This window comes from Leptopilina heterotoma, unplaced genomic scaffold (assembly GCF_015476425.1).
Source record: "Leptopilina heterotoma isolate Lh14 unplaced genomic scaffold, ASM1547642v1 Lhet_89, whole genome shotgun sequence".
NCBI classification, from domain to species: Eukaryota; Metazoa; Arthropoda; class Insecta; order Hymenoptera; family Figitidae; genus Leptopilina; species Leptopilina heterotoma.
In genome coordinates, this window is record NW_025111192.1 from 707,950 (window position 1) to 734,002 (window position 26,053).

The 26,053-nt window shown below is 24.5% G+C and overlaps 3 protein-coding genes across 5 annotated transcripts in view; all 3 read right to left on the bottom strand.

Annotated features, from left to right (window-relative positions):
- Positions 1-451: 451 nt before the first annotated feature.
- Positions 452-3,869, bottom strand: LOC122511665 (autophagy-related protein 101). 2 transcript variants are annotated; one of them, XM_043627067.1, is made up of 2 exons: positions 3,099-3,290; positions 452-1,718 (listed from the first exon to the last, which is right to left on the bottom strand). In XM_043627067.1, the coding sequence occupies exon 2, from the start codon at positions 1,708-1,710 to the stop codon at positions 1,054-1,056; it is 657 nt and encodes a 218-aa protein (XP_043483002.1). In that variant the 5' UTR covers positions 1,711-1,718; positions 3,099-3,290; the 3' UTR covers positions 452-1,053. The 2 variants fall into 2 exon arrangements, with proteins under 2 accessions (XP_043483002.1, XP_043483001.1); XM_043627066.1 differs by lacking the exon at positions 3,099-3,290 and adding an exon at positions 3,630-3,869 and having other exon boundaries at positions 454-1,718.
- A 447-nt stretch (positions 3,870-4,316) lies between these two features.
- On the bottom strand, positions 4,317-7,707 carry LOC122511663 (epimerase family protein SDR39U1). 2 transcript variants are annotated; one of them, XM_043627062.1, is made up of 5 exons: positions 7,572-7,707; positions 7,362-7,468; positions 6,987-7,257; positions 6,491-6,870; positions 4,317-4,692 (listed from the first exon to the last, which is right to left on the bottom strand). In XM_043627062.1, exons 1-5 carry the CDS (start codon positions 7,594-7,596, stop codon positions 4,570-4,572), a joined length of 906 nt encoding a protein of 301 aa, XP_043482997.1. In that variant the 5' UTR covers positions 7,597-7,707; the 3' UTR covers positions 4,317-4,569. The 2 variants fall into 2 exon arrangements, with proteins under 2 accessions (XP_043482997.1, XP_043482998.1); XM_043627063.1 differs by having other exon boundaries at positions 7,540-7,661.
- A 5,028-nt stretch (positions 7,708-12,735) lies between these two features.
- Positions 12,736-26,053, bottom strand: part of LOC122511655 (adenylate cyclase type 2) — a 33,066-nt gene continuing 19,748 nt past the window's right edge. The window contains exons 4-19 of the mRNA XM_043627050.1: positions 24,215-24,409; positions 23,357-23,463; positions 22,820-22,931; positions 19,441-19,568; positions 18,867-19,025; positions 18,594-18,726; positions 16,247-16,308; positions 15,827-15,932; positions 15,302-15,360; positions 14,779-14,949; positions 14,455-14,677; positions 14,070-14,242; positions 13,757-13,994; positions 13,429-13,683; positions 13,248-13,350; positions 12,736-13,118 (exon numbers count right to left, since the gene is read on the bottom strand). Coding sequence (XP_043482985.1) covers positions 12,853-13,118; positions 13,248-13,350; positions 13,429-13,683; positions 13,757-13,994; positions 14,070-14,242; positions 14,455-14,677; positions 14,779-14,949; positions 15,302-15,360; positions 15,827-15,932; positions 16,247-16,308; positions 18,594-18,726; positions 18,867-19,025; positions 19,441-19,568; positions 22,820-22,931; positions 23,357-23,463; positions 24,215-24,409 — 2,490 coding nt within the window. The 3' untranslated portion in view covers positions 12,736-12,852. The remainder of the gene's footprint in view (positions 13,119-13,247; positions 13,351-13,428; positions 13,684-13,756; positions 13,995-14,069; positions 14,243-14,454; positions 14,678-14,778; positions 14,950-15,301; positions 15,361-15,826; positions 15,933-16,246; positions 16,309-18,593; positions 18,727-18,866; positions 19,026-19,440; positions 19,569-22,819; positions 22,932-23,356; positions 23,464-24,214; positions 24,410-26,053) is intronic.

A 26,053-nucleotide genomic window follows, 5' to 3' on the forward strand; every position in this document is an offset into this window, starting at 1 on the left:
AATAGTTCAATTCGTAAGAAGACTTTTATTACAATTTTTGAAAATTATTGAATTCCTAAGAAAAATTGTGTCATTTATAAAAAATAATGGAATTTTTTTGAAGAATTTTATTACAAAATTTCGTAAATAATTGAATTCCTGAACAGAATTTTAATATTTATAAAAAAATGAATTCTTGCGAGAAATTTTATTAAAAATTTTGAAAATAATTAAATTTCTGAGAAGAATCTTATTAACAAAATTAATTGAATTCTTTTCGGAAATTTTACTATTTATAAGAAAATAATTGAATTGTTTCTAAAAATTTTACCTTTTATGGAAAATTGGAAATAATTCAATTTTTGCGAATAATTTTATTAAAATTTTTGTTAATAATAAACAATAATAATTCTGTACTTAATAAATGAATTTTTTAGATTTTAAATCTGAAATTATTCAAAAATAAAAGTTGATATTTGAAAATAAAAAATTTTTCTCATAAAAATGCTTAAAAAATAGTAAAATAAATTTCTTTTCATTCGGAAATTTTTTCGTGAATACAGAAATATACTTTTTACAATATTACGCATTGATTTCAAAATTTACCAATTTTTAATTGAGGTAAAAATTCAAAAAGAGTCGTAATATTTTCTGTCCATTGAATTCTTCTCGAAAAATTTCTATAAAAACAATTTTACGGGATTTTAAAATTATTTTCTTGTTAAACTTAAAAACATCTGTCAACTCTCGTTCATTTTAAAGTTAGGAATTTTTTTGAACATTTAATTTCAACATTCAAAACTTTTGGATCATGCTTTTTGTGTAAAAATTTGAAATACGTGCGTAATTCAAAAAACTATGAACTATAAAAATTGGTACTCATTCGTGAGAGTACTGAATTTAGAAAAAATATGATTTCTTCACTTTTGTTTCCTGAAGATTTGAAGATATATTATATAAAAATTATCAGAGGCAATTTATCTAGAATATTATTTACACAATAAAAGAAGAACTTTTGCACTAGAAAAAAGAAAAATTGTGGACTAAACTCAAAAAACGTAGGGTGCATTATAACTACATGGACAGAGTTTCCTTAATAAGTTTTTTCATCGTGTTGCCCATTGTCGTACTCGAGGGTCCCGAAGTCGTGAATGATAATTTAAAAAGATACGGTTGAATATCGGGATACGACGTATCAAAAATTAAGTCTAATTCCGCCTGATTTGGCATTTTTGGAAGATAATCGTGTCGATTCATTACTTCGGTAATGTACAATATTTTGTCCGTGAGTAAATCACCAACTTTCTCCCTACAAATTTGTCGCTCATGTTCGGTGGACAATTTTATTAATTCAAGTCTTACAGTCCACACTTCCCAGGGAATACACTCTGGCTGAAAGGGCCAACGATTTTTTTTCTTCTGAAAGAATTCCAGTGAAATTTGACCCGAGCCGGGACTGTCTGTCGATCGTAGGGCTTCGGAAAAGCCGGAGATTTCACGTTTTAGGGTTTGATCGAGATGAACTGACGAGCAGCAAACGTATGTAAAGTCTATAAAATCACAGTCCACATCCTGATAGCCAACTGTGCCCACAGAATAGCTGCCTTCTTGTTTGTATTTAAATTTTCCCAAACTCCGGTGAAAGAGAACGTTGTGGAAAATACTTGCTACTGCCTCGTCCACCTGGCGACCCTCCATACTCAGTTCGAATAACTGCGTCCTTGCATTCATGTTGACTTCTGAAAAAAAATTAAAATTAGTTTCCAATTTTTGCTAAAATTTCGATTATCAGAACGTTCAAAAATTGATGAGAGTATTTTTAGTTAACTGTTTTAAATTGTCCCTCGATTGTTATCAGGGTGGTCTGCACAATTTTCAATTCATCAATTTTCCTGACATTTCCTTGACAATTTACTGACATTAAAATTATAAAAACAGATGTTTTTAACTATATCAAGAAAATAATTTAAATATTCGGTAAAATGGTTTTTATAGGAATTTTTCGATAATTAATATTCTTTGCAAGAATTCAATTATTTCCATAAATTATAAAATTTTTCGAAACAATTAAATTATTTTCTTATACTTAAATAATAAAATTTTCAAAAAGAATTCAATCTTCTGAGAAATTCAATAATTTTCAAAAATTGTAATAAAATTCTTCTCATGAATTCAACTACTTTTATAAATTAGTAAAATTCTTCGAAAGAATTCCATTTTTTTACAATAATAAAAATCTTCTCAGAAATTCAATAATTTTCCAAAATTATAATAAAATTCTTTTCTTGAATTCAACTTTTTTATAAATGGTAAAATTCTTCGCAAGAATAAAATTTTTTTCGTAAATAATTAAATTTTTCTCAGGAATTTAATTATTTTAAAAAATTGTGAGAAGAATTCAATTATTTTTGTAAATAATAAGATTCTTCTCAGAAATACAATTATTTTTAAAATTTGTTATGAAATTCTTCGCAAGAATTTAATATTTATAAATAATAAAATTTAATTTAATTATATCTTAAAAAAGTGATTCAAAAATAATTTTTGAAAAATTTGTTTATAGTTATTTTTGCACTTAAAAAAAATCGCTATAATTTGCATTTTATACTAAAAAATGTGGTATTTTGTTGCTATATTTGGAAGAAAAGTCGAAAAAGCCGCAATTTTTTAAAATAAGTCGAAAAAAGTCTTAATTTTCTTAATTTCATTGACAAAACATTTTTATTCCTGTCATTTTCCTGACTTTATTGACAGGAAAATAATTTCAATGAAAAATTAGCGAACGAAAATAAAAATTAACATTTAATAAATTTATAGAAAAAAAATTGTCTAGTTTTAAATTCGGAAAAAATTGCTTGATAAGCTTGAAAAATAAAAAAATAAAACTAGTTCGATATCGCAGTTGACAAAATAAGTATTAACCATTAGCCTCTTTAGAATGAACTATAAGAAAATAAATGCAAAAGGAGGTCAAGTCACTAAGCGGATAATAATCCTAAATTATTCATTTTGCACTATATTTCAAAACATAAGCACTGAAAACAACTTTTTTTTTATCATAAACCAACAGAAATTTGTGTATTTAATTTTCTCTCGAAGAATTTTGTAAAAATCCTAACCTCAAAATCTTATTATTTGCATGAATCACGGTTGTTGGCCAGTTGTTGACAAAGCAAAGCGAGCAAAGTAAACAAAGACAACTTTTAATAATTCACTTTTCAGAAGGAATTATAATTAATAATTATTCCTTTCAATTAACGAATGTAGATTTCTTTCATTTTTAGAACGAGACTAAAAAGCAAGCTAATGTTAATTGACTGTTGCCCCGGATTTACATCATAATGAATAATAATAACCTTGATTTTTTCTTTTACGTAACGCACAAATGAGGAAAATTGTCTTGTAGAGAAATATAAAAACTCTTTTCTCATATATCTAAATATTTCTTATCTAAATATTTTTTTTAAGAATTCATTTTTTGGTAAATTTATTCCAAGGGAAAAATATTGTAAAATATTTAATTTTTTTTCTCAAACAGATTCGAGAGGAATGTGTAAGAAATTTCGATAGATCTCATTGTTTTATGTAGATTATAATAATTTGCTCCATTATCCAATTTTTAATTCTATTAGGTCTTATTTTTTTCTTACTTTTCTTATTGAATGATCACACAATTTGCACTTGTCCTCTATTTTTGCCTTCGAATTTGTTCACAAGTAACTTCCATCTTTCTTTAATCCGCACACATTAATCTGCACTCTTTTTAAAAACAAAAAACACTAATTCACGCGCAATAACGCTAATATTTGACACGCATCTTTTGTAAGTAAACAACAGCTGGTCCATTCGGCGCCATTTTGTAAAGAGGTTTGTTTTGGAAAAGAGACGACACTGGATAAACATGTATATATATATATATATATATATGTATATGTACACTAGGTAACTGTGTATACAAGTACAAAGTGGAGTTTACTAAACAATATGGTTACAATATAGTTAGCAAAGAAAAGATTTTACAAAATCCAAAAAATAAAAATTTTGGTTCTTAATTTCATTATGATTGTCTATTTTTCTTTTTGGTAAATTAAAAAACTATCTAAAATCACGTGCGCATTGAACATGCAAAGCTCAAACCTGCGCAGAATGGTTCATTTAAGTCGGCCAATAAAAAATACTGGCGCAAATTTCGTTGGTGTTTTGAAAATTTAAATTGTGATTTTCATTGTCATTTTGAAAATTTACGAATAAATAATTAATAATAATGATAATAAATAATAAATTATACAAGTCGCATAGGAGTTTGGTTTCTACAAGATAACAAATTGCTCTCTCTCTCTCTCTTTTTGATTACATTTATTGTCAACGTATACAAACTAGACTTTGTAATAAACGTTATGATCATCAACCAGCAACGTACAAAATAATAATATTCAATAAATAGAATAATAATACTCAATAAATAGAATTATTAAAGCACATTAGATCGTAACACTAATTTACTTTCTACTTATTCGTCTAATTTGTGACTTCTCCTTTTTGAGGAAATAAATACATAAATATAACAACAACAGCTAATAAATAATCTTCTTACGTGTCTGAATAGTTTAGTTGTGCAAACTTTTTGCAAGCACTTTGAATATCAGGAAAATTGTATTTGAAATCTGATTCCAGTACTTTTTTGGGAATGACTTTTTGACCTTCCAAAACAATCTGAAAATTTCATTTAGTGAAATGAAAATTTTGAATAACAAAATTATTTCTGAAGTTAGCGTCGACGTTAGGCGTCGAAAAATATTATTTGGAGTTTTTAGAGACGAAAATGTTGCTGATTACACATTTTTTCGTTCAATTTCGTGAATTAAAAAATCACTTTTTTAATCTAAAAGCGAGGATTGAATTATTTAAATTTAGAAAAAAATAATTTATTCAATAATTGAATTAAAATTTAATTTTTATAAAGAATTTTATCATCAAATTTTATAAAATTTAAATTCTTTCGACAAATTTCTATAGAATTTTTAAGAATAATTACATTTTTTTTTATTAAAATTGTATTAAAAATAATTGAAATTCTGCGATGATTTTTATTATTTATGAAAATAATTGAATTCCTAAAAAGAATTTTATTATTTTTTAAAATAATTGAATCCTTGTAAAAAAATTTAATATTTATGAAAATAATTGAATTACTGCGAAGAAATATATAAAAAATTTGTAAATAATTGAATTCTTTTGAAAAATTTTATTAAAATAGTAGATGTTGAAAATCATTATGAATTGAGGAAAATTTTTTAAAATAATTCAAATTTTGCGAATTTTATTAAAATTTTTGAAAATAATTGAATTTTGTCAAAGAATTTTGTTGTTTATAAAGATAATTGTAATATTGACGAGAATTTAAAAAATTTTTTTGAAAATAATTAAATATTGGCGAAAGATTTTAATATTTATGAAAATAATTGAATTTCGGCAAAGAATTTTGCTGTTTATAATGATGATTGAAATCTTAACGTGAATTTAAAAAACATTTTTGAAAATAATTTAATAATTCCATTTTTCGTGAAATACGATTAAAATTGTATTAAAAATAATTGAAATTCTATGATGAGTGTTATTATTTTTCAAGATAATTGAGATTTTAATTTGAAACTTTTTCGAAATTCATGTTATAATGGTTTCAATATTCAAGTAATATGCAAAATTTTAACTGAAATTCATTTTTAAATCAATTTTTATTAGAAAATTCTACGAGATTTCAATTATTTAAATACAAAAATAATTAATTTATGTAATAATTAAATGTTTCTTAAAAGTGAATTTTTTTTGACGAATTTTAAGAAAATTTTTAAGAATAATTCCATTTTTCGTAAAATTTGATTAAAATTGTATTAAAAATATTTGAAATTCTGCGATGAGTTTTATTATTTATGAAAATAATTGAATAACTTTGAAGAAATTTATAAATAATTAAATATTTGCGTAGAATTTTATTAAAATTTTTTTAAAATTGTTAAATTCATCTGGAAAATTTTATTTTCATAGAAGATATTAAAAATCATTAAAATGTGGAAATTTTTTGAAAATAATTGAAATTTTGACAAGAATTTTTAAAAATAATTGAATTTCGAAGAAGAATTTTATTATTTATAAAGATAATTGAAAATTTGATTAGAATTTTTTTGTTATTTTTGAACATAATTGAATTTCTGTGATAATTTTATTACTTTTGAAAATAATTGAATTTCTAATAGTTTTTTTTTAAGAATTAAGGGCATTTGAACCTTGATGACGTTACAGTTTGTGGAAAGCATGTGTGACGTCATCAAGGTTCAAATGCCCTTAAAGAAGAAAAGAAATTAAAAAGAATTCATTTGCAGAAACAAAAGAAATTGATGGTGTTGTATTAGAATTCGTGGTAATTTCATTATTTATGAGGCAAACAATGACGATGCTAACTTCAGGAACCAAAAAACGAACTTTTCTTCAAGGTGACTTGATATTAACTCACCTTCGCACGTTCTTCTCCAAAAAGTAAATTGACAACAGCGGTAGGCATTGGGAGAAACGATGGTCTCCATAAGGCTTCAGCGAATGCTTTCGTAAATTCATGATTTGTGATAATTTGAGGAGCAACGCCATTCAAAACTCCATGTAAATTTTCATTGCACATTGCATGTTGAAATAGTCTCACTAGATCTCGAATATGAATCCAGGGCATGTATTGTTTTCCAGTTCCCATTATTCCTCCAGCACCCATGAAGAAAGGGGGAAATATTTGCTGTATCATGCCCCCTGTTCTTCCTAAAACTACTCCAGATCTTATTGTAACTTGTCTTATTTTACAATCATCTGGAAGTTTGGCAGCTGCTTCCCAATCGTGACATAATTCTATTAAAAAAATATTTTTTTATTCCCAAGTGGAGATAAAAAATTATAATATAAATTTATTAATATAAATATAATTTGTAATTTATAATTTAATGTCGAGAATTTGCATTTCTTACTTGACAGAAAGTCGTAAGGTTCACATTTGTCTTCCTCTGTGTATTCCTTTCCATCTGTGGGATAATAAGCAACACCAGAAATAGTAACGAAACTTTTTGCATCTGTAGAAGAAACGGCTTTTGCCAAAGCTTTTGTTGTTTCAATTCGACTATTGCAGATATTTTGTTTGTAACCAGGTGTCCATCTTCGTGTAACGTCGAGAATATTTTGACCGGCGACATTTATCACGTCGGAAACGTCTTCTGGCAGTCCTTTTTTTTCTAAATCATGCTTTCAAAATTATTAAATTATGTTCATATATTTAGTGTTATTTAATATAAGTATCATACTAAGAATTAATAAAAAAGACGAATTTTATTGTTCTCGTATTTTACCCAAGATATTCTGCAAGGACCAGGCATTCGTGAAATAATCGTAGTTTTCACTCCTTGATTCTGTAAAGCAGAAATCAAACACGATCCAATCCAACCGGTTCCACCGCCTGAAAATACATGTAAACTTTACGATTATATTGTAATAATGGAAATATATGGAATAATTTTTTCTATTCACAATACGTAGTTTGAAAATATATTCCTATTTACCAACTACCACATGTTTCAAAGACATTTTATTCTTCTATTACTATAATTTAACTGTTTTTTTATTGCAAAACATTATTTGCAATCGTGAAAATACTGAAAATAATCCGTCTGCTAGAACGCAATTATATAAAGTGTGATATAGACGTAAAACTAAAGGTCCCTTCACATGTGAAACATGTCGCGGCGCGATGGGGGGGAATCGTCACATTTCGGACGTTCGACTTTCTTTGCGTTCCTTACCAACCCAACCCTGCCTTGTAGTTGTCCAATAAAGTTTTTAAAGTCGCCGGCAGGACCAGATCGCCGGGTTTTTCTTATTTAGATTCGCGTCTTTTTATTAGTTTAAGTATTTAACAGTCTGTAGATATCGTGAAAAGTGTTCGTCGATAGTAAATAATGTTAAATTCATGTGAAAGTCAGACTTTCTTGTGTAAACAAATGTCATTGTAATAATGCCTCTCACGTGTTTGCGGGTTTTCAATTGTTAAAATGTCCCGAGTTTTAGACAATAATTAACGCACTGATTGTACTAAAAATGAAAAATAATATTCAGCCGTTTATTAAAAAGTTTCTAAGTGTATTTTTCGTGTGTTCCATATCAGGTGCAAAAGGATTAGACTCTGAGGAAAAAGTGAAAAAGCAGCCGAAAGCAGTTTCAAAATGGAGAATTCCGGAGCACGTGTTTGTAAGTTTCTTATGATTCTGGTAATAAATTCTGATTATAATGTTTCTAAATAATTTAATACAAATCGATACGATTTCCAATATATTCCTTTCGTTACATTTGTATACGATAAGTATATGAACAATTGCTTTTTGTGCAACTATTCGTTGCAATTGGAGAAGTCTAAAACTAGTACAGTATTATGCAAAAGTTGTTGATACTGTTGATATTTATTTAAATAAAATGATAAAATATAGGAAACGCGTTTTAATGAAAAATTAAGACAATTTCGTCACTTTTTTAACAGAATGTTGTCGTCAAACTCTAAAAAACGAAATAGTTAAAAGATTAAGGATTAAAATATTATGATGAGTACTTGTAAAAATAGTGACACTTTTTTTCGTGAATTAATGATAATTAATTAATTAATAAATGTTAGGAAAACAAAATTTTTGTCAGTAAATTCAGGGAAATAACAGAAAAAAAGTTTTTTGTCAGGAAAATTAAAAGGAAATTCAGACTGTTTTCGACTTAATTTAAAAAATCTTTTTGAGTAATTGAAATTTTCTAACATTTAATTGAAAATAATTAATTTTTTTCAAGTATTTTGCTACTATTTTGGAAAATTAACTTTTGAAGAATTTTAATTGCAAATTTCGAAAATAATAGGATTATCAAAAATGATAATGAAAAATCTTTAAATGTAAAATTTATAAATGAAAATTAATGAAAATTAGCTTCTTTGTAAAAAATTTAAAATGATTAAAAATTATCAAAAATTCGAAAAACCGAATTCCTTAAAATTCGACATTTTTACTTCTGTTTTATGGCATTTTGCTTCATTATTTTTGTGCTCTTGAAAAATACTTTACTTATTTAATTGTCTCCACCCTTTGGGAAAAAATCAGAAACAAACAATCAAAAATTATCAAACATTCGAAAATCCGAATTTCTTAAAATTCAACATTTTTCCTTCTTTTTTATGGCATTCAGCTTCATTATTTTTGTGCTTTTGGAAAATACTTTACTTATTTAATAGTCTCGACTCTTTGGTAAAAAATATAAAATTATCGAAAATTATCAAAAATTCAAAAAACCGAATTTCTTAAAATTCAACATTTTTCCTTCTTTTTTATGGCATTTAGCTTCATTATTTTTGTGCTTTTGAAAAATACTTTACTTATTTATTTGTCTCCAACCTTTAGCAAAAAATCAAAATTTATCAAAAATTATCAAAAATTCGAAAATCCGAATTTCTTAAAATTCAACATTTTTACTTCTATTTTATGGCATTTTGCTTCATTATTTTTGTGCTCTTGAAAAACACTTTACTTAGTTAATAGTCTCGACTCTTTGGTAAAAAATATAAAATTATCGAAAATTATCAAAAATTCGAAAAACCGAATTTCTTAAAATTCAACATTTTTCCTTCTTTTTTATGGCATTTAGCTTCATTATTTTTGTGCTTTTGAAAAATACTTTACTTATTTATTTGTCTCCAACCTTTAGCAAAAAATCAAAATTTATCAAAAATTATCAAAAATTCGAAAATCCGAATTTCTTAAAATTCAACATTTTTACTTCTATTTTATGGCATTTTGCTTCATTATTTTTGTGCTCTTGAAAAACACTTTACTTAGTTAATAGTCTCGACTCTTTGGTAAAAAAATATAAAATTATCGAAAATTATCAAAAATTCGAAAAACCGAATTTCTTAAAATTCAACATTTTACCTTCTTTTTTATGGCATTTAGCTTCATTATTTTTGTGCTTTTGAAAAATACTTTACTTATTTATTTGTCTCCAACCTTTAGCAAAAAATCAAAATTTATCAAAAATTATCAAAAATTCGAAAATCCGAATTTCTTAAAATTCAACATTTTTACTTCTATTTTATGGCATTTTGCTTCATTATTTTTGTGCTCTTGAAAAATACTTTACTTAGTTAATAGTCTCGACTTTTTGGTAAAAAATATAAAATTATCGAAAATTATCAAAAATTCAAAAACCTGAATTTCTTAAAATTTAACATTTTTCCTTCTTTTTTATGGCATTTAGCTTCATTATTTTTGTGCTTTTGAAAAATACTTTACTTATTTAATTGTCTCCAACGTTTAGCAAAAAATCAAAATTTATCAAAAATTATCAAAAATTCGAAAATCCGAATTTCTTAAAATTCAACATTTTTACTTCTATTTTATGGCATTTTGCTTCATTATTTTTGTGCTCTTGAAAAATACTTTACTTAGTTAATAGTCTCGACTTTTTGGTAAAAAATATAAAATTATCGAAAATTATCAAAAATTCAAAAACCTGAATTTCTTAAAATTTAACATTTTTCCTTCTTTTTTATGGCATTTAGCTTCATTATTTTTGTGCTTTTGAAAAATACTTTACTTATTTAATTGTCTCCAACGTTTAGCAAAAAATCAAAATTTATCAAAAATTATCAAAAATTCGAAAATCCGAATTTCTTTAAATTAAACATTTTTCCTTCTTTTTTATGGCATTTAGCTCCATTATTTTTGTGCTTTTGAAAAATACTTTATTTATTTAATTGTCTCCATTCTTTAGCAAGAAATAAAAAATTTTCAAAAATTCGAAAATCTGAATTTCTTAAAATTCAACATTTTTTCTTCTGTTTTATGGCATTTAGCTTCATTATTTTTGGGCTCTTTAAAAACACTTTACTTATTTAATAGATAGTCTCCACCCTTTGGTAAAAAATTAAAAATTATCAAAAATTCGAAAAACCGAAGTTCTCAAAATGTGCTACTTTTTTTCGTGAATTTATTATAATTAATTAATTAATGACAGTTAATTATTTACTATCAAAGTAGTTTAAATTCTTTTAGTTTATTTATTTTATTCGTTTTTTCAAACAATAATTAAAACAATATTGTGACAGAAACTTTTACAATGCACAGTAATTATAAATGATATGAAACGATATACAAAATTTTCTTTATCTAGTATTCCATTCATACAGAAAATTATTACTTCCATTATTAAAAATTAAGAAAAAAAAGATTTTGCTATAAAATTATTTTACAGGTTACACTAAATAATAATTAACGAAAAATGAAAATAAAAAAATGTCATTGTAAGTTTATCATTCTTTGCAATATTTTCGAAACATTAAATAAATGTAAGTAATTCCGAGGGGGTATATATACTCCCGTATTTGGAATGTACACTCTTCTTGTAATAGTCGTGTAATATCGCGTAATAGGGCGTAATAGTACGTTATTACGTGGGTGTAATGCCTAGACATATCTCTGTATTGCCCTGTAATACCCTGTAACACTTGGTAATAAGTGTAATTTTAGCGTAATAAGTGTATTGGAGTGTACACGTTTTCAACCAGTAAATACCCCCTCGAGTAATTCACTTTGTAACGCAATCACAATAGACATTCGTAATATATGATAAAAACAATTTTTTATCTAAAAATAATATTTTAATAAATATATTTTAATAATTTACTTTATTTATGATCCTTTTGTTTTGAACGTTCGAATGAACGAAATTTATTTATTTTTACAAAATTGAATATTTATTACAATAATTTTGATAATAAAAAATTAATTGTACTTTCTAAATTTAAAATTTGTTTTTTTATTTTTATCAGAATCAGTAATTTTTAAACATAGTTTTCGTAAAAAAAATTTCGTTTATTTGAACGCTAAAAACTTATATGGATCATTTTTATTTCATTTAGTATTAATAATTTATTATAATAATATTCTATGAATATTATTTAATGAGTATTGTTTTTAAAGTTTAAAATTACATTAAAGGGATTCTATACATTAATTTTGTTTGTAATTTACGAGAAAAGAAAGAAAAAAAATGCGAATTTTGATTATTTCAATGAAATCTAATTCTATACACTTGCTCGTTAATTACTTAATTTAAATCTACAATTATGTTTTTTATTTTATTCTACAATTATACACATATATTCTTCGAATTTCATGTACATATTGTGTATTTTAATTTTTAATTACATAAATATGAATATGTTTTCTATAATTACTAAACTTGAAGGAAATCTTTATCTTTCTGATAATATCTGATATTTAATTTTTACTAGAACTAGACAGATATGAAAATCGATAGTATTTTTAGTTGAAAGTTTCTATGTTAACGTGACGATGACATTTTAACAGTAAAATACACTTGTGTATGATCTTTTTTTTAAAGTTTTTTTAAACTTTATTGAGATTTTTTTTAGAATAATTTAATTCCCTTTAGTTCTGAACACTCGAATGAACGAAATTTAAAAAAAAAGTTTTAATTATGAAATTAAATTTTTTATAATCTATTTAATTAATTAGTAAAAATAATGGATTTATAGAAGAATTTTAGTTAAAAACACTAAAAAAAATTGAATTTTTGAGAAGTTACAGATTGCAGCAATTCAATTATGTTCAAAAATTTTGAAAAATTTTAGTTAAAGTTTAAATTATCTTTATAAATAATAAAATTCATCTTCAAAATTCAGTTATTTTTAACAAATTGTAATAAAATTCTTGGCAACATTCCTGATAAGGAATAAATATTTCTTTCACTTGAACGTTTAAAATTTTTGTAACTTAATAATTTAAAAATATATTAATAACTATCTTCTTTGTCGTCAAAACAAGTTTTAACGAAGTAAGTTGTTAATTCTCCCTTCCCCTTGACAAATGTCGGTCCACGACAAATTAATTCATAGCCAGCGTTTCTTAAAATTTTTGCTGTATCCTCAGTCACTTGAATTCTTCCCATTTCTCCACAGCTGTCCATTCGCGAAGCAACATTAACCGTGTTGCTCCAAATATCGTATTGTGGTTTTTGTGCTCCCACAACTCCAGCAATTACAGGTCCGTGGTTTAAACCTTCGGAAAAGTTAGAAATCCGTATTATTTTTTATTTTATTTTATTTTTTTGTTTTAAGTAAGTCGACACTAACTTCAGAAACATAAAAAAACTAAAAGAAAAAGTTAGAAATCCAATTGTTTGCTTACCTATTCTTAATTTAAATCTTTGGAAGGATTCTCTGTTTATTTGATCCAAAATTGTCATGAGAGCAATTGCAAACTCGACGAGCACTATCACGTTGTGATCTTCCTATTTTTGATAAATTTTCAAATTTATTTATTATTTGTAATAGTTTGACTATTTTCTATAGAAAAATATTTTTATTACCTTTCCTTCTCCACTTTCTTTCCCGGGGCTTAATCCTGACGCGAGCATATAAGTACTCCCGATGGTTTTTATTTTTTCAATACCAGAAAATTTAGGCTTCAATAAGAGTTTATCGAAATCGCAAATTATTTCGTTCAATAATCTTAAACACTCGAGTCCTTGTTTATTGATGTCCGTTTCGTCGTAAAATTCCTTATAGTTTGGAATAGAAGCAAACATTACAGCTATACTGCTATATCTTTCGTGATAAAGTTCCTAAAAAGAAAAAAATGTAATTATAATTATACATCCACTTCAGATTATTTAAGTTGCAAAAAAAAAAAATAACCTGAGCTGTTCTTGTTGCTAGAAAATGATCAGCGACATGAGCTGGTAAAATGTTTTCCAAGAGAATCTTGTTAATCCCTCTCATTGTTTCAACTTCATCTTGTTCTACTTTTAATTTGTTTTTCCACAAAAAGTCTGTTCTTGAGGTGAATTCCACTCTTCTGTCTAGTACATGAAGTATTAGAGCCACTAGAGTCAGAAGAAATCCTATTTGAATTAAGTAGTGCACTCCTGCAAATCTGAAAATTATCTTATATAATTTTAATATTTTCCTCAATTATTTGCAATTTTATTGGAAATTTTATTTTACTCACTCGTATCGACTGTTTTCGACACTTTCGTAATATTTGGCAAAAATTTCCGCCTGGGAGAATGAGATTAATAGGACAAAAATTGAGAGTATCATTACACTTAATTTTAATAGGTGTCCAACTCTTAAATGTGCCCAACCAACCAGAAGGGCAATTGCTCCCGATTTTACATAAACCTGAAAATTTTAACAGTATTTAAATGAATAAAGTAATAAAAAATAGTGAAGCCACTAATAGTACCTACTAGTTTAAGATTTTAAATATCAATTTTAAAGTGAAGAAATTATTTCTAATAAAAAAATTAAAGGAGATGGAAATATCGAAAAGGAAAGTAAATTAAAAATTGAAATTCGTTTATATTAAATTTAGAAGATTATTTTTTACGTACAGGTACAATCTGATAGTCATTACTTTGCTCGTCGCTAAGACTTATTATCGAAGAAGTCACAGCCAATGAAGCTGTAATTAAATAAATTGATATCCTAATTCCTCTATTTACAATTTTTGTCCCCGATTCTTCTTCACCAGTTCTCTCAATATACCAAAAGATACAAGTGAAAATGGTCAGTGTTATAAATCCAATGCCAAAGCAGCTATAAATTGTTGGACATCTGTAATATTATTGAAAATCTGATGAATTGTAATGAAGAGGAATTATAATTTTTTTGCAAAAGTTGAATTATTTTTGAATAGTTTTAATTGAAATGCTTACTTTGGAAGATAAATGACTTGGACGAAAAACATTGCACAGTATAAGACGTTACTAATTGTCACATACCAAGGATATTGTTCATCTTTTTGTTCTCTGTAGTGATCTTCTTGGTTTGTTTCATTAAACCAATATGTCAAAGTCGACATTCCTTCCTTACCTTCGCACCATTGTCTATGAAATAATGTCTTTAATGTTTCTTCACAAAATTAACTATCTATTGTTTGTACTCATTAGTATTGTTGACTGTACATAGTGTTGTACGTTTTGTATTTGAATCAGTGATATTTTCTTTTGTTTATATTTTATGTAAATAGTTCTATGTGGTTGCGATTGAAAATAACATATTTTTCCTAAAGATATAAAATTGAGACAAAAAAGTATCAAAATTGTTGCGATTCAACAATTTTGATACGTTTTTTGTCTCAATTTGATATCTTTAGAAAAAATGGGAAAAGAAATGTTGAATATTGCTTTTTCTCTGCCACGTGTAATATTTAGTTTTAAAAAAATACTTGTAACTCACTTAACATTGAGACAGTTTGCATGATTTGGAAGAAGATTCGATTCAATCATTGCTATACTCTGAAAATTAAATTAAGAAATTTATAGGACTTTAAAGAATTTTATTATAAATCTTACAAATTATAACTTTATTATAATTATAATGTTTTTCACCTTTATTGGTAAAAGAAAAAAGAAAAAGGAAAATTAAAAAGAAAATAAGAAAATTCACAAATACAGACAAAAAATGGTCCTAAAATTTTTAACTTTCAAATAAACATAACGATATTTTTTTCGTTCATTTTTTAAATTCGAATTTTGTCAAAAAATATTATTCTCTACATTAAAAATTAATAGTTCTACATTAAAATAAATTTTGAACTAAATAAATGCTAAATTTACATTAATTTAGAATTTAATATAGTAATTATTAAAAATATTTATAGAATAGAGAATAAGTTTCGTTCAAAATTTTAGTAAAATTTCAAAAATAAATCAAAAATACTCAAAAAAAAAATTAATTAAAAAATTTAATATTAAAACTTACTGTGAGGCCTATGTTTTTTGCCAAAGTATTTTCTGTAATATTTGCAAATGGTTTGTCAGCCCCCCAATATTCTCCCAACTTTGTCATTTTACTACTTGGCCTAGATCTGAAAACATAAATTTTTTAATTGAAAATTTTATTGACATTGAGGTTGTTGCGCTTCATGGCAATCAAATTTTCAATTCTTTTTTGTATATAAAAAACACAGAAAATTGTGAACCAAAATTAATAAAAATAACCTTGCTTCAATTTATTGAAAGATTATTTTTTCAAAAATATTTGCAAGTGATTTGGTTTTGATTTAGGGATAAATTTTTTTTTGGGATAAAATAAATTTAAAAATGGTTTATTTTAGTCTTTTTTGTATAAAAAATCTTCAATGATTTTTAATATTTTATAATTTACTGTGTAAAAAAATACCTTGAGGGTACCGGTCCAGGTCCTCTGTCACCATTTTTTACTTCTTTTTCTTCTTTTATTTTCTGAAATCAAATAATTTTTGAACTTTTAAAACTTTTAGAACATTTTATGAAAATATTTTTTATACAATAGATTTTCTTTCAGTTCAACATTAAAAATTTGTGGATCATAAATATATTTATTTATTTATTAAATGGAAACAGTATATAATTTTCGAGAATTACGTTATACAGTTCACAACGTTTATAATCAACGACTCAGAAGAAATAATATTTTTCCATGAAAATTTCTGTCTTAAAATTGTTTCTATTTGTTCGTTCATGTTTATTCATCGACAATTAAAAACAGATTGTATACAAAAAATATTATTGCTTTTTTGCTTGTAAAAACTACTTTTTTCTTCTAATCGTTGATCATAAACGTTGTGACTTTCACCCACGCGTTGAAAATTACACTGTGATAGCAAAAACTTATTTTCTTTTAAATTTTTTTCGATTTTTTAATGATTCAAACTTGGAGGCTTAATTAAAATTCTGATTACAAATGTTTCTCATTACTGAAAACTAGAGCACTGCTTATTTTGATTTGATTAAAATTTCAAATAGAAATGTTTCTCATTCCCTGATAATGGTGACTACCATTAGCAACAGGTGGTGGCATATTTCTATAAAGATTTAGAAAAAAAAATGACTAATTTATTCATTTTCAAGAACATTATTATGTACAATTTAAATATTAATTTCAAAGAAAAAAAAAGAAAAGTATAATTTCTGAATGGGAGAGATAGTTTTCGTTTAATTTTTTTAACAACTCGGAAAAAGAATACGTGATTGGGACTATCATTATTTGATATAGTTGACGAATATGTGCTATAAATTTTATACGGTTACGGCATCAATTTTTCAAGTTAAGTGGAGAAATGATTGTGGAAACGATATAAAATTTATGTGACATATCGAGAACTGTAAAAATGATTCTTCTACTATCTACGATAATTGAATCATTAAGAAATTTTGATTAAATATAAAAATATAAAATTTAAATTTAAAAATAGTTAAGTAGTTAAATATAAACAAGTGATAAAATTATGCATATAATTAACTTAAACTTGCCCCTGAAATGCGCCGACGATCAATATCGAAAACTATTATTTGGGGTTTTTAGAGATGAAATTGCCACTAATTTCCGTTTCCAACGAAATTTATTTCTCATTTAAATTTAAATTTAAATTATTTTTCCAATAATATTATGTAAAGTGTTAAAAATATAAATTATAAAGTTTCTGAATTTTTAATTTTGTTTGCTTTTTATAACAGTCAGTAATTTTTGAAAATATTTATACTGTCAAAAATTTATTATCCTAAAGTTCAGATTCGAGCGAACGAAATATTTTTCATTGAAAATATTTTTACTGAAATTATTGACTGCAATAAGAATTAAAAACGTAACTAAATTTTACATTTTTATTAACAAAAAAGCTGCAAAGAATTTTCATTCTTTGCCGGCTTCTTAATTGTTTACTAATTTGAATTAGTGACTGATAAAAAATCAGAAAGCAAAAAGCTTTCAATTTAGTAAATTTTACTAATAAATTAGTAGAAATTACCATTTGTTAATAAAATTTACTAATTAAAAAGCAAAAAGTCAGTCTTTAATTCAAATTCGTAAACATTTTTACTAAAAAATAAAAATAAAGATTTAACTAAATTTAAAAAGTATAATTTAGTAATTATTGAAAACTAGTTTCATTTATTATTATGTAATTTATTTATTAATTAATTAGACATAATTATTAACGATAAAACTTATTTTCAATAATAACTGATTGTTATTCTGTCTAAATTTAGTTAAATTTTTATTTTTTTATTGATTTATTTTTGTCAAATAAAACTAATTTTCAATAATTATTAACTCTTGTACTTTTTAAATTTAATTAAATTTTTATTTTCATTTTTTAGTAACAATGTTTACTAATTTGAATAAGTGACTGTCTTTTTGCTTTTGAATTAGTAAATTTAACAATAAATAAGTAGAAATTAATATTTATTATTAACATTTACTGATTCAAAATTAAAAAGTCAATCACTAATTCTAATTAGTAAATATTTTCACTAATTAAAATCTAGAGACTGAAAAGCAGAAACAAAATTAAAAATTTAGAATCTTTACAATTTATTTTTAATACCTTAAGCAATATGATTGCAAAAAAAAAATTAAATTTGATAAATAAATGAATAAATTTTGTTTCATTTGAATATTTACAACTTTAGGAACATTCGATTTTGCGAAAAATATAATTTTCGACCTTCAGCGTCGAGGCTAAATTCAGGGACCTATTTAAACGTACCTTCGGTGGTATAATTAGATAAGTTTCCACTTTATGATCGGCTAAATATTTTTCTCGAGATCCTCCTTCCCCTGATTCGACTTGAAAACGATCTCCAAGCTGAAGTAGAGTTGCTTTCGTCACGTGAACCCGACTTTTTGTCACAAAAATAATTCAAGTATTTTAATTTCACTAATATTTTATTTTTATTCTTAATTATTAATTGTTTTCTATCAAAATCTCAAATGAACCGTCGAGCAATAATAACAATAGAATTATTCTCGTTTAACTTACCCCGGTAATCCACCGCTTTCCATATGATTAGCCAAAGTGACATCATCACTCCAGACGTCAAATTGCCATTTTCGAAGTCCCAAAACTCCACAAAGTACATTTCCGGTATGAATTCCAATTCTCATGTCAACATTAAACCCAGTGGCTTCTCTCACGAATCTAGAAAGATTCGTAATCATTGATAAATCCGATTTTTTTATTTAAAAATGCAATTCATTGTATTTTTAGATTCTTTTTTTTGTAAAAAAGTCACGTGTGAAATTGCAGGAGAGAACTTTTGTGTTTTTGCTCCATTTTTTCCTTCTCCCTTTTCTTTAGAAGCTCTCAAGTGAGAATGGATGAAAAGTTATGTCTTCATTTAAATTCACAGAAGTGTGTGTTCGCGAAGATAAGAAGTTCCGTTAATACGAGAATGTTTTTAAAAACGTTGATATTTATTATATTGAAAAAAATATATTTTTCTTTTTGTAATTGCAAAATTTTTTCTTCTACAATTTCGAGATTTTTTTGAATTTTGTTGATGTTTTGATTTTATATTGTTTTCTAATTTATCATCATGTATGTGGTCTCTCACCTTATTGCTTCAATCATTTCCAATCCCATTTTAACACAATTATAAGCATGATTAGGCCTCGAAATCGGAAGTCCTGATACGCAGTAATAACAATCTCCAAGTATTTTTATTCTCATGCATTGATTGTCCTGTTGAAAATATTAAATTATTATAATTTTTAATAAAAAGTGTTTAATGAAATTATACAAAATTACTAATTATCGAATATCAAATACATTCAGAAATTTGATTGATACGTAACATTTGAATACCTTCAGGTATCAATTATCTAATGTGTCATTTATCTGACTCTATATCTAATAATTGTTCCGTGAATGAATTTCCTTTGTGATGTGAATGATGATAAACACAAGTTGCTTTGTAAGGGAATATTATTGCGCAAAATAAAAAAACTATTAATCCCCCAAAAAAATATTAATTCGATTAAAAAATGTTTATTTTAATTTGTATTTTGAATTTTTAATTCAAAAATTTACAATTTTGTTTTTACTTTTCATATTTATATAATTTTCAAGAATAGAAGATTAGGAACTTTTTTTGCATAAATTATAAGGAAATTTTTCTTTTAATATTGTAAAACCTTCGTGACAAACTCTTATGGACAGAAGCACTTATACCTATGGGATAAAAAAAACATCATACATACTGCCTTACTTTCTAGAACATGAATTTTGTCTCAAGATGTTGTAAAAGTGTCTATAACAAACATTTATTTCGATTTGAACTTGAACGCAACATAAACTGTAAAAATTTTATTTTACGAGATAATATTCTTAAGGATAACATTTATAACTGTTGCTGGTTCTTTATTAGTATAACTTTCGAGAAGATTCTTCCATATTCTCGAAAGTAAGAAGGAGAAAACTTTAAACTTATATAGTAAATCTAAATTTTTATTTTCGGAGGTATCACAATTTTTCGTCACAATATTATTCATTAGAATTAATGTTCAAATTATTATGAACGTCCAAATAAACTTTGTTTGCTTATATTAATTTTTTTCAATTTAAATGTTTTTGTAAATTAGTGATTGGGGTAAAAATTAAATACATAAATTTTACATTTAGAAATTTTTTTTTACATTTAGCAGACTATTTGTTTTAGAGACGTAAAATTAAGACCCCTGAAGTTAGCGTCGATTCTGAGCAACGAAAACAATTTTTTTGTAGGTTTTAGGTTAAAAATGATTCTTTAATTCCCGAATTGAGTGAAAGCAGTGAAATTAGTGACATTTTTATCGCTAAAAACACCAAATAACAGTTTTCGACGCTAAGTTCAGGTTCACCAAATTTATGGCAATAAAAATTTAATTTTAAATCGAATAAATTCGATAAATTCAAAATTAATTAATCGAAATTCTATTAATAAATTTTGTTCATTTAACGTTCAAAACTTTAGGATAATCCGAATTTTTGGAGAAGTAACAATTACAAATTTTTCAAAATTTGCAAAATGTTACAAAATTTTCATAAATTTTCAGGGTTGCCACAGGTCAGGGAAAAGTCAGGGATTTTTAGTAAAAGTACTGGAAAAAATTAAATTTTCAAATGATTCCAGATATTCAATTATTTTTAAAAGTTATAAAAATTCTTCGCACAAATTATGTTCAAAAATTTTTAAAAATTCTCGTCAAAATTTCAATTATCTTTATAAATAATAAAATTCGTATCAAGAATTCAATTATTTATATAAATAATAAAATTCTTCACAGAAATTCAGTTATTCTTATAAACTTGAATAAAATTCTTCGTTGAAAGAATTAAATTATTTTTAAAAGTAATAAAATTCTTCACAAAAATTCTTGTCAAAATTTCAAATATTTTTATAAATAATAAAATTCTTCTCCGAAATTCAATTATTTTAGAAAAATTTTAATAAAATTTAAGGGAAAATTTTAATTATTTTCCTAAATAATAAAACTCATCGCAGGATTTTAATTATTTTTGATAGATTTTTAATCGAGTTTATTTAAAAATTATTAATTATATTAATTATTTAAAAATTTGTTGATAAAATTCTTTATGATAATTCAATTTTAACAAACATTCAATGATTTAATAAATTATTTATTTTTAATTTAAATAATTAATTTATTTTAGAATTTTCTAATAAAAATTGATTTAAAAATGAATTACTGAATAATCGATTTATTATTTATGAAGATAATTGAATTCTTGTAACGAATTTTATTAAATTTTTTTCAAATAATTGAATTTTTTTGAGAAATTGAACTACTTTTAAAAATAATTGAATTCTAGCGAAGGATTTTATTAGGATTTTTGTAAATAATTAACTTTTTTTGAAAAATGTTTGAATGTTTGAAAGAATTTTAATTCCTGCGGAAAAATAATAATGATTAAATATTTATTTGAAAAAGAACTTACTGATGTTTTTGAATAATTTTACAATTAAAGAAATTTGTAAATAAATGTAATAGAACATTTTTTTTTGAGTATCTAATAATTTTTAGAGTGAATCAGAATATTCTTCAGGGTCAGGGAAAAAGTCAAAATTTTATCTGGAAATCAGGAAAAATCAGGGAAAAATAACATTAAATATTTGTGACAACTCTGATTTTTCTGTTATAAAGTATGTTCCTAAAGTTTTGAACTTTTAAATGAACTAAATTTTTGCAGATATAAATATGAAAAATGTCTTATTGCATTATAAAAACAAAATTAAATAATTAGGAACTTTATACTTTATTTTTTTCTACGTGAAGCAAAGCTATTGGAATAAAACTTGAATTTAAAGAAGAAGTAAATCAATTTCCTTCATTTGGATGTTTAAAATTTATGATCCACAAATTTTAAACGTTCAAGTGAACGAAATATTTTTATTAAAAATACTTCTAAAAATTATTATTAAGAATGAAAATTAAAAACTTAAATTTAACATTTAGAAACTTTATCATTTTTTTATACGTAGCGCAGAAATTATTGCAATAAAGTTTCAATTTGAAGAAGAGATAAATTTATTTTATTCCTTTAAACGTTCAGAACATTAGGAATATTAAAATTTTAGTGAAATTTGACTAAAAGTTTTTGTGAAACATTTAGAAATTCTCTTAAATGTTTTACTTATACGTTCAGTTACTTTTAATACACAAAACTTGAGTCCTAAGTTTATGAAATTTCAAACAGTGTGCACTAAAGTATTTATGGAATTTATGGAATCAGGGTTTAAAATTCCTGTAGTTTAAAAATTTTTCTCATGAAGAAGCATTATTTTCATTTATTTATAATTATTATAATTATTAATAGCAAACATATTCCTCGCTCTCTTATTATTATAATAATTTTTTTTTTCATTTATTTTATATACTTCTTTTTTAGTATTTTTTAAAATTTGTCAGTTTAGTTGCAATGCAATTACTTACCTGAGCAATTTGATCGAATCTTCCAAAAAGCTCATTGAGAGTTTTCACAAGATCCGAAGCGGTGAGTTGTTCCGATAATGGTGTAAAATTTACGATGTCTGCATAAAGAATGCTGAAAGAATTTTTTCTTTTTTCAAACATAGTTCAATCGAAAGTCACTCAGTTTGAAAGTTTATTAACTTTATGTGTTGAATATAGTGAAGAAACAATACACAGATGGTAAATTAAATTTATTTTTGAGATCCATTCAAAATTATTGAATTTGATAATTAAAAATTTCAATTAAGTATTAAAAACAATTCATTAAAATTTAATTTAGAATTTAATTTAGAATTTCATTCAGCATTTCATTGAGCATTTCATTGTACTCAATAATATGAATGATATAATTCTCAATGAATTGATATAATTCAGGTACATTAAGATTGTGTTTCCTATAGATGTAATGATTCATTGCTCATGATACATAACCATAACCACGCCTCTGAGCTTTGCCATAACTTAATGAACGGTGCTTGTTGAATAAATTATGCTCACCTGACATTGTTGTGACGTTGGACATACATCTCATGAAATCTGGTTTGTTTGTGCTTGCTAGCCTCGTGACAGGCATCGGCCATCTTCAACATTATGCTTCGTTTCACCTTAAAAATTAATAAAATAGAATTTTTCACAATTTCTAGAAAGTCTTAATTTTTGCAGAACAAAATGTATGAAACGGAAATTGGCACCCTTTTTTTCTTATATGTTGCTTTTAAACAAAAAAATGCTTGTAACTTTTTCTTACTTTGATCTTAAAGAAACAATATAATGTTAAACAGTATAATGAATTCTGAATCAACAAGATGTAATTTTATGCGATTGGAAGTTTATGCTTACTTTGGAAAGAAAATTATGGCAATTTTAGTATTCCGTAGGTATGAAGGTTTGATACTAACCACATTGTGCGGACCATAAAGGAGAAATTTATTAGGAGCTTTATTATACTTGGATGGCGCAACAGAGGAAAGGAAGGCATATTAGAAGTAACACATAATATCCAAAATAAAAGTTTGCCTTAGTTAGAAGAGCATAATCTGCTATAATTGTAAAATATCATTTATATTTTACTTTCTACTCTAGTTTATAGTTCTGTATCTAACTATAAAAAAATTATATGATATATAGAATTAATCATATCATATCTAAATCTAAAGCAAACTTTTTTATAGAAAAATCGAATTGTTTTTACTTCTATTCATTCTAAAATTCATATTTCACGTTTATTGCGTTGATAAAATCAGTTTAAAATCTTTTTTATTGTGTTCTGGAGAATGGTGATGGAGGGACTTTATGTATGATGCTTGCAATCGTTATAATAGCTTTGTAATGTCTAAAATTATTTCTGCAACTAACCTCAGCGGCAATGTAAGCTGGTATCACTGAGAGTAATAATTGCTCCTGTTGCTCTCTCTCGCATTCGAGTTTTATTCGCGAATCGATTACAGTTTTCGTTCCAGAAAATGTTCGATGTTGTGCCCGTGCCGTGAGAATCCTATAATAAAATCCGGCTACCAAAGCTGCCAATAAAAGAAATGAGTCGCCTGCTATCTGCAGAAAAAATAGTTTCACTAATGATTCAGCTATTATTTCAGAGGAATTGATAGTTTTGTTAATCGATCCTGCTAGGTTTATTGTTTCCTTTTATTAACCAGCTTTTATTCTTATGAAAGAGAAATTTTATTAGTACAGTGTTAAAAATCGGAATTCAACTTTACACCAAATAGATACACCAATTTTTGTCACAAAAATTGGTGTATCTATTTGGTGTAAAGTTGGAGTCCGATTTTTCACAGTGTATACTCTCTAAATCCAGACTTCGCACTCGATAATTAATTTTTAAAAAGTAGCAAAAAGTAGCTTTCAAACTAAAAAAAGTAGGTAACTATCGAAAAATTAAAGTTGACGATCAAAAAAATTCGTTTTAGAAACTTCACAAAACAGATAAAAAATTCCATTCTATATTTTATTTTCCTTATTTTTTCCTAATTTCCATAACAAAAAATTTACTTCTTTCTTTATCCTGCTAATAAATTAAATTCATGCAACGAAAATTTTATTATTCATGAAAGAATTTAAATATTTATAAAAATAATTTAATTCTTGAGAAGAATTTTATAAACTTTTTTAAATAATTGATTTCTTTCGACTAATTTAATGCAAATTCGAATTTAAATAATTGAATTCCTGAGGAATTTTTATTATTCATGAAAAGAATTAAATTCTTGCGAACGATTTTATTAGAATTTTTTTAAATAATTGAATTTCCAAGAAGAAATCTTTTACTTTTAAAAATACTTGAATTCTTGTGATGAATATTATATTTATGAAAATAATTGAATTTTGCAAAGAATTTTATTAAAATGACTCGAAATAATTGAAATTGAAAATAATTGAAAAATGAAAATAATTGAAAAATGAAAATAATTGAATATATGTAAATAATTGGATTCTTAGAAAGAATTTTATTAAAATCTAACAGAATAATTTAATTATTTCAAAAAATTTTTATTAAAATTGTATTTAGAATAATTAATTTCTTTTGAACAATTTATTAAAATATTTGAAAGTAATTGATTTCCTGTAAAAAATTCTAATATTTTTGTAAATAATTTAATTTTTCCAAAGAATTTAAAAAAAACATTTTTTTAAATAATTAATTTTGTCGATTAAATAATTTAAAATAGTATTAAAAAGAATTGAAATTCTTCGATGAGTTTTATTATTAATGAAAGTAATTGAATTCTTGTGAACGATTTTATGAAAAATTTTTTAAATAATTGAATTTCCAAAAGCAAATTTATTACTTTTAAAAATAATTGAATTTTGCAACGAATTGTATTAAAATGCCTCAAAATAATTAAATTTTCGGGAATGATTTTGTTAATTATCTAAATAATTGAATTCTTTTGAAGAGTTATTTATGTAAATAATTAAATTCTTAAGAAGAATTTTATTAAAATCTAAAAGAATAATTGAATTATTTCAAAAGAAATTTATTTAAAATTGTATTTAGAATAATTTATTTCTTTCGAACAATTTATTAAAATATTTGAAAGTAATTGATTTCCTGTGAAAAATTCTAATATTTTTGTAAATAATTTAATTTTTCCAAAGAATTTAAAAAAAAACATTTTTTTAAATAATTGAATTTTTCAATTAAATAATTTAAAATAGTATTAAGAAGAAATGAAA